At 42.3% G+C, this 8,130-nt stretch overlaps 1 protein-coding gene across 12 annotated transcripts in view; it reads right to left on the reverse strand.

Annotated features, from left to right (window-relative positions):
• Positions 1-5,615, reverse strand: part of mecom (MDS1 and EVI1 complex locus) — a 123,731-nt gene extending 118,116 nt beyond the window's left edge. For 7 of the 12 annotated variants that reach the window (XM_005944670.3, XM_005944667.3, XM_014340854.2 and 4 more), the window contains exon 1: positions 5,313-5,615. In XM_005944670.3, coding sequence (XP_005944732.1) covers positions 5,313-5,349 — 37 coding nt within the window. In that variant the 5' untranslated portion in view covers positions 5,350-5,615. The remainder of the gene's footprint in view (positions 1-5,312) is intronic. The other 5 variants (XM_005944665.3, XM_005944668.3, XM_005944664.3 and 2 more) reach the window with 1 other exon arrangement.
• Positions 5,616-8,130: the final 2,515 nt, after the last annotated feature.

Genomic DNA, 8,130 nt, shown 5'->3' on the forward strand with positions numbered 1-8,130 from the left:
GCTGGAACACACTGTTATCAACACATTCACAAAACGATTGTTGGGTAATTCCTGTTTATAGCTATGTGCTCCCTCCAGTGTGTAAGCACTATTCTCTCTATCACCCTTGCAGCACAGCCATTAAAATACAATGCTCATAAGCAATTCCACGAACACCTGTCAGTACAAAGTAGTGTATCACTGTCTCAAGACAAAGTTTGGAGATGTACGAAATGAGCATACGGGTCATTAAAATATGGGCTACTGGAATAAAATTGATAATTCTGTGTTCTATACTCGCAACATCCTGTTTGGGTTAAAGATGAAAAGTGAATAAAGTCAAACATGATTAATCAGACATCTTCAAAAACGGTACATATGTAACATGATTGGGCAGCTGCCTTTAAACTAATAACAGTCCAGCGAAGTGCTACACATGTATACTGGCAGCTACCAAAGAGTCATATCAAATGTTTAGCCTTCCTGGCCATAAAAGCACTCAACAATGTAGTAAAGTGAGTTAGGGTAGTTAGCTGATGTGAGACATAAGGACATAGTGTCGGGTTCTGTTTCTACCACCTGCTCCAGGTAATTGATTGGCGCATATAAAATGATTGAGTTTCTTTAATTAGCTAACAAACATCTCTCCTCCAAGCATGCCGAGGCGTGCTAATTTCACACCGCCTCATTAATAGCCTGGGTGAAGTGCACCATCAGCAGTCTGTTGACGTTATATCTCTTCGGACATCATAACGACACACAAATCAGTTTGATGTCTGGGTAAACTTTTCAGCGCAGCAAAATGCCATTTATCTCAGACTAATTTGCGATGAGAGAAACTGCAGCACGTCTCACATTTGACAACTGCGCTCTGTGCACTCTGCACGCTGCCTCTTGTTTTGCGCATACACGCACGCCAAAGAATCGCTCGTGCACGCAGCCCTGACCAAATAAGCGCATGCACATGTTCACCTCGCTTCCAAGCAAACACATACACACACAATCTATAAAAATATGCTTAGCTCGGGACTGCTCTGTTGATAATGACCTCAGTCTTGGCACCGTACGGGGCCAGACCAGACTGACGACAGACTGGAGGCTTTTGTGTGGACTCCCTATCTCTAACTCCATGACCTTTAGGGGGAAGAAGAAAGCAGAAATGCGTTTTTTATTTAGAAGGGGTAAGGCTCACTCATTGTTCTGCACTGGTACAGTTTCCCTGTGGTAAACACACAGTGGTTCCCAGGCTTGACATGGTGCTGCACACCCCCTCCCTTCATCCATCCCTTGGTGTTCCCACACTGCCCTGTCTGGGTCGCTGCATCAGCACCCACACACACACACACACACACCCACACACACACACACACACACACACACACACACACACACACACACACACCACCATCAGCGTACAAACACGGCTTTATGAAATTCCATTTATTCACGATAGTCTGAGATGTAAGAAAGCAGGGACTACAGTTGGAGAAGTGGGAGTGAAACCCCCTGGGGCAGGGCCACTGTGTCAGGGCCTGAGAGGGGACTCATGATGAGGCCTGGAAGCTCCCTACTTGCTTGGGACAGAGGCCATCCTTCAAGTGGGTGACAACAGTGTATAAACAAACCACTAACCTCGTCAGCTCTCTGTTTACAGCTGCGAGACTAAGTCCTGGACGACTCATTAACATCAGAGACCTTCCAAAGAAGCCATTTTCTGAAGAGGGGTGAGGGTGGGCGGGTGAGGGCTTTGCCCGTCGTAAGGGTAGGGGGGGGAGACATGTAAGACAGATGGGGACGTTGATAGATGAGAAGGTCCTGGTCAGAGTCAAACTGCCTCCCACAGCCCATATTCCACCAACAAATACACAGACAGACATGCAAATACCGCAAAACTCCACCGATACACCCCAAACAAGCTGCTTGTGTACATACGAGTGTGTGTTTCGACTTATGGGACTGGGATACATTTCACACTTGGTTTGACAGCAGTTTTCTGACGATATTGTAGTTGTTCAAGGATTTTTTCTTTCTTTTTTGTAAGGGTTGCACATAAATTAGAATGTAGCCTTAAATGTATTAACAGAAACATTTTAGACTCATTCAAACAAGCATTTCTCATATGTGCCACACAAACATTCATCTAAAGCCATTACATAAACTCAGAAACACCAGCAGTGTGTCAGACATTTCTGAATCATACATGCAGGCCTTCAGATACATCCTGCAACAAAAGTGTTTTAAAAGATGTTACATTGCCAACAATGTGAGCCAATCCTTGTTTTCCCTTGTTACAGATGCAATGAGTTATCTTTCCAGTGCTCATTTAAAATCTGCTTATATATATATATATATATATATATATATATACATATATATATATAGATATATAGATATAGATATATAGATATATAGATATTTGTCTTTGTTTGAAGTGATAGTAGGCCCTGATTTCCATATGAGGATTTGGCTCTACTGTTATTTATTGCATCAGAAATAAAAGTTCAAAGCAACAGTTAACTAAGGAGGACAACAGAAGGGGGTAACTTCTGCCTAGGGCCCCAATGATTCTTGACCCAGGCCATTACTGAAGGCGATATGGGACATTTGTATACAGAGCTTTGGCACCAAGCGGAGCGCAGGCAAAGAGCGCCGCTCCGGGACAACAAGGGCCGTTTAATGGGGTCTCTATTTCACTTTCCTCGCGCCAGCCCGCTCCCTCTCACCTTTTAAATGGGCCAATCTATTAACCGTTTTAATGAGCTCCGCCAGACAAACGCGAGATGCATGGCCCACTGCACAATGTGGGGAGGACGACGCACTTCTCCCAAGACCGAGAAGAGAGGCGCTGACGGACAGCGAGGCCCAGCGAGACCCCTCCCTCCCACATTCACACACACACACACACACACACACACACACACACACACACACACACACACACACACACACACAAAGGGCGATAACCCATCTAAAATGCGTTATGGGTCCACATTTCTGGAGACTGAGTGATGACTGACGGAATATTGTGGTAAAAGTGAAAATGATTAGGCTTACCAAATAGTGCCTGCCTTGGGAGACACGTTGTATTTGATTGCTCTGCTGGCACTTGTTAAACTTCCAAATATTTTTATTCACTTAATTGTCTAGTTTGCTTGAATTCAGATGCGTGCTATGGTTACTCTAGGCTGGTCTTGGTAGATTAATCGCTACTGTAATGCACTCCGAACGCATTATAACGAAACGGTATTTATCGAGACTCAAAAATGCTAAGTGAACCTTTAATTAGGCCTACACCGAGCTAGTTTGGATCACCAAAGCCCCGTCCATCTTTCTGTGGCTAACATTTCACCGCGGGGTGCGGCCTGCACGCCTTGGCTTAGCGTGGTTGGGGAGTTTTTTTGTGGCGCACCGCATTACATCTGGACGTGCGGACTAATCAGTCAGCCTCCATCAATCACTCTCACGTTTACCACCTCTCCATCGCGACACCTCCTGTATTACAGGCACTTAAATAAAAAAAAGAAATGCACGACTGTTTTGCAAGGAGGGAGGCACACACTGAACGCATTTACCAGCAGAGCCCTTATGAGGGGTCTGGGAATTTAAATATTCACTGTTGACACTGTGCAGACCTGGCTGTTGGCCAGAGCGGGCCCGCTGCTCCGGGGGCCAAAACATTTCCCCATTCTTACTTAACAGTTAGAAATTACCTCGAAAATAATAATCACACGAAGAATTTGACCTTCTAACTTCATTGTAGCTTTAATTGTGTGCAAAGAAAGTTGGTGCAGTTGTTCCGCGCAGCTGCTCGTTTTCTGCATTTCTAAACAAAATCATAAATAATAACAATAAAAAACTCACAGGTCTGTTTTTGTACTGTGCACGATGACGTTCTGTGTGTTTACATAACCTGTGCACCATCTTCACAGGAGTCACAGGATTTTCTGAAGCTCCAGAAGGTCAGTGAAGCAGTTTATATATTTAGAATACGTCAATTAAGCTTCATCAGACTGTCAGCATTATGCTGCATTTCTAATGTAATAAATAATTACATTAGAACTCGGTTTCACCTGACCACGTGCAGTCTTAAAAAAAAAAAAAACTTCTGTGGAGCCTGCTCGTTAATGACCAGCTGCCCGGGGCGTTTCACAAATTACAATTACACCGTTTTATTCCGTGCAAGTAGCTGAACTCCAACGACATACGCGCAGATCTTTAAACGCAGTAAACCTCCTCAATATGAACATTTCTGTAAACACCTGAAATCTTGCAGGCCTCGGTCATTGCACTGTAGCCTTCTTGGATGTGACTTGCCAGAGTTTGCATTACAATTCAAGCTGAAGGCACAAACGCATCTTACATTGAGACATAAAACAAAACAAAAAAACAGCGTCACAACTAAAAAGAGAGCGAACCGCATTTGATTTAAATAGATACATTTTGAAAATTATTGTAGCATGATCATCTCATTCCATGAAGTTAATTAGGTTCAAGCAAGCAAATAAACGAAGACGGTAGCATTTAATTTAATCAAACATCAGTGGATATTTCAAGTTATCATTTTATCCTGAATGGATTTTGCACTAGTAAGAAGCCTGCATCCTGTAGTGATGAATCTAAACTTTAAAGTCCGTAAAGTGTAACACTGTAGCGTTAAAAGTAATATAAAATATACACGTCTCAATGTCTTTTATTCACAGGTGACACAGAATTTAGCAAATGCTACAAATTATATATTAATAAGACCTCCGGAATTAACTGCGAGACTCAAACACACTAACAAGACTTAAAAAAAAAGTAAGAAAGAAAGAAAGAAAGAAAGGAAACTCCCCGAATCATTTTAGCGTCTCTAAATCGCCGTTTTCTCCTCGTTTCGCTCCACTTTCGCTTTACTTGTTTTTCCAAGTTTCTCCCGGGAAAGTGAAGTGACCCGCAGCCCACAGCAGCAGCGTGCAGCGAGTGCAACACAACTGCCGATGCACTGGACATGGGATTTTTTAACTCGCAATACACCACGTTACACTACAGCGCCCACTACATGCAACGAGCAATTCCAATACTGGAGCGGACGCCTTGCACAAAGTTCCTCCATCGCACCCTCAACTGTAAAGTTTACGCTCTACTTCTGCTCGACTTTAATTATTTTCTTCGCGACAACATCACGGTTTGCTCTTTTTTCTTCTTTTTAAGCGGGTGAAAGTGAGGGTTCGGGTCTCCTCGTGGAAACGAAATCGTAACAGAAACTATTAATAGAAGCAGTGATAACAGCGACAGTCTATAGGTATATAAGATGGCATGTTTCAAGAGAAAAAAGAAAGGGATGTTGCACCTACTCGTGGCCAGTTTCCGTGCCCTGCCTTTGGACCTCATGGTGCCAGTCTCTCGGCGTGGGTTTGTTTGGATTTTTTCGTCAATCTTTTTTTCCTCCTTTTTGTTTTTTCTCTGTCCTTTTTCTCTGGGTTTCTCAATCCAAACGCGCTATCTCTCCAGCATTGTCAGTCTGGACACCTTCGCACATGCGCACAGCCAGAAATCTGCCGGCAGCAAGTGCCAGAAAAAGTTTGGGACGATTTATCACTTTGATATTAACCTGATCTGGTCAAGATGAGTGAATCGCGGACATCTCATTTCGTGTCAGTTTTTCAAACGACCACAGAGTGAGAAAGCGGGGCACACTGCAAAAAATGTCAAGAGTTGATGTTTCACATTTGTGTGTGTTATTTCTTTCTTCTTTTTTTAAAACCCCAAAACTTTACAAAACTTTTAAATTGAAGTCTATTCATTAGATGGAAGACTTGCGCTCCTATGTATTTTGATAAAAAAAAAAAACAACAACCCCAAAACAAAACAGAACCCCTCCTTACAAAGACCTAAATTGGTGGATTAAAAAATAAAGCGGCGATTCACTACAAAATTAGACTGAAAACTTTCCCAACAAGTTCACTTTAGTTACTCTGCCTCATGCAATAGATTTTATGTACTTTTTAAAGACATTAAAAAAGGTTTTTCAGATTGAGCCCTGCACGCTTTTTTTTTCTTTAAAAAAAGATGGATAGCTATTTTTTGCAGTGCAGTCAGCACCCCGGATCTATGGAGTGCCGAGGGCATTAATTATAACGATCCTTACTCTCAATCCTTACAGCGCACCTTTTCTCTTTAAATGACCTCACATTAATCAATGCTCACTTGAATTGCCGATGCTGAGTGTGGTCATTAAAGATTTTATATATTTTAATTGTGTTTTTGAACATTATCCCGAGCACTGGAAAATGAATTAAAAAGTTCCCCCTCCCTCACCCGCTTGGGCACCCGACTGACAGCTTTAATATAAGAGTGACCACGTTTTCTTTTCCTCCTTCTTCTTCCTCCTTTTTTATAATTCTTTGTGTCACTCCGCTGACAATTACTAATACGTTAAGAGCTTAGTATTAATGCTCTTTTGAGTAGTTTCTGTTGAATTTCATCTCGTGGTAATTGCTGAATGTTCCAAAAGGATGTTTTTACTTGATTTAACTGCGAAGGAGAGGGTTTCTGTCAAGAAAGAAAAGCCTTTTCTCCACCCCCCCACCTCTGTAGGTGGAACAGACGTCCCCTTTTTCTCCTGTGGATTTTAAGGGCCACATTTTTTTATGATTGCCGTCCAGGCAAAAAGCAACTTAATATACTCACTTCATCTCATATATTGCATTACAGAGTAACATTTTGAAACAGAGTCATCAGCAGAAACCAACCACACACAGGAAAGCAGATCCTCGGTATAATTCATTTTATTTGGTAACAACAAATAAAATGAGTAAAATCGGACCCACACATCAAGAACTGATATCTTATCTTGTTTATCCCTGTGCAGTGGGAGCCTATTATAATTAAAGTAATTGGCAATTAATTAGACCCACAGGAGATATGGCTCCTCTTGCAGATGAGCACATTAATGGCTGTTTTAATTTGAGCTATCGATTCCAAAGTGCGCAGAAACTGGCTGAACTTGTGACATCGTGACATCATATCTTCTGGCGAAAAAGAAAAGAGTGAATGGATGAATGAATGAATGAAATAACAGACTGGTCAAATTTAGACAATGTAGTGTGTTCACACGTCCACGCCGATTATAATGCGGATGAAAACCTCTGTACACACTTTCAGCTTCTGCAGATCACATTTATCTTCTGAAGGATTTGATTTCGGACCCTTTTGATGGGGCAAAAAAACAAACAAACACCGAATCTCACTGTAAAAATACACACCGGTTATACTCAACTGGCAACGCCAACAGACATACTGTGCACGCCTCTATTAACATATTCTATATTTTTATTTGATTTTATTTATGTAGCTCCGTGTTCACTTAAAGGGCAGAGTTGAGAGGTTAATGCTGATACTTTATTGTGGTTGTACCTCACCCTGCCTTTACTATATAATGACATAAATGGTGCTATTAAGTGGGTTGCGCCTATACACCGTGAAGGTGGCGCGTCGGGCGTGCACAAAACACACCGCACACCGACTGAGAGGGAGAGAGAGAGAGAGAGCTTCAGGCAGGGCGCTCAATTATCCTAAATGGAAACAGTTTTCATTCACCGCAATAACTCACTCTTCTCTTCTTCAGTCTTCTTCTCCCCTTTCGGAGCATTTTCCCCACTACATATTTTATCACGACACGCTGCTCCCGATAGTAGTGCAAAGAGAGCCCCGTGGGCTGTAATTATTAGACATTAATTGGGCTCCAGACACCAATTCCAAGCACTAAGGCAGCCTCACATCTGCACTTAACGTTAAGTCCGCATGTAAAAAAGTTAAATTTCAAATTGTGTAAAACGAAGAAAACTTGCCTGAAACAGAAAGCGTTTGGGAGGTTTACTGTAATGCAACGGCGGGTTCAGCTGTGGAGGGGTTAAAAAATAACACGATCTGAACAAGGGGCTGTGGAGACTAAAAGCGAAAAGGGAGCCTCCGGCGCAAGGAAATTACCAGGGCCCGCATGACCTTTAAGCAACGTAGCCTAATCAATCAAGTGATCAACAGTGATATTTATCACCACGTTGTCCCACCAAACCAGTCTGCGCGATCAAAATAAAGGATGTAAAATGTGGATATTTACGTCATTTGATGATGTTAACTTCGACATTAAAATCAAGGCACACAGTATAAGTG

This window comes from Haplochromis burtoni, unplaced genomic scaffold, assembly GCF_018398535.1.
Source record: "Haplochromis burtoni strain Fernald_Lab_line unplaced genomic scaffold, NCSU_Asbu1 Contig_406, whole genome shotgun sequence".
NCBI classification, from domain to species: Eukaryota; Metazoa; Chordata; class Actinopteri; order Cichliformes; family Cichlidae; genus Haplochromis; species Haplochromis burtoni.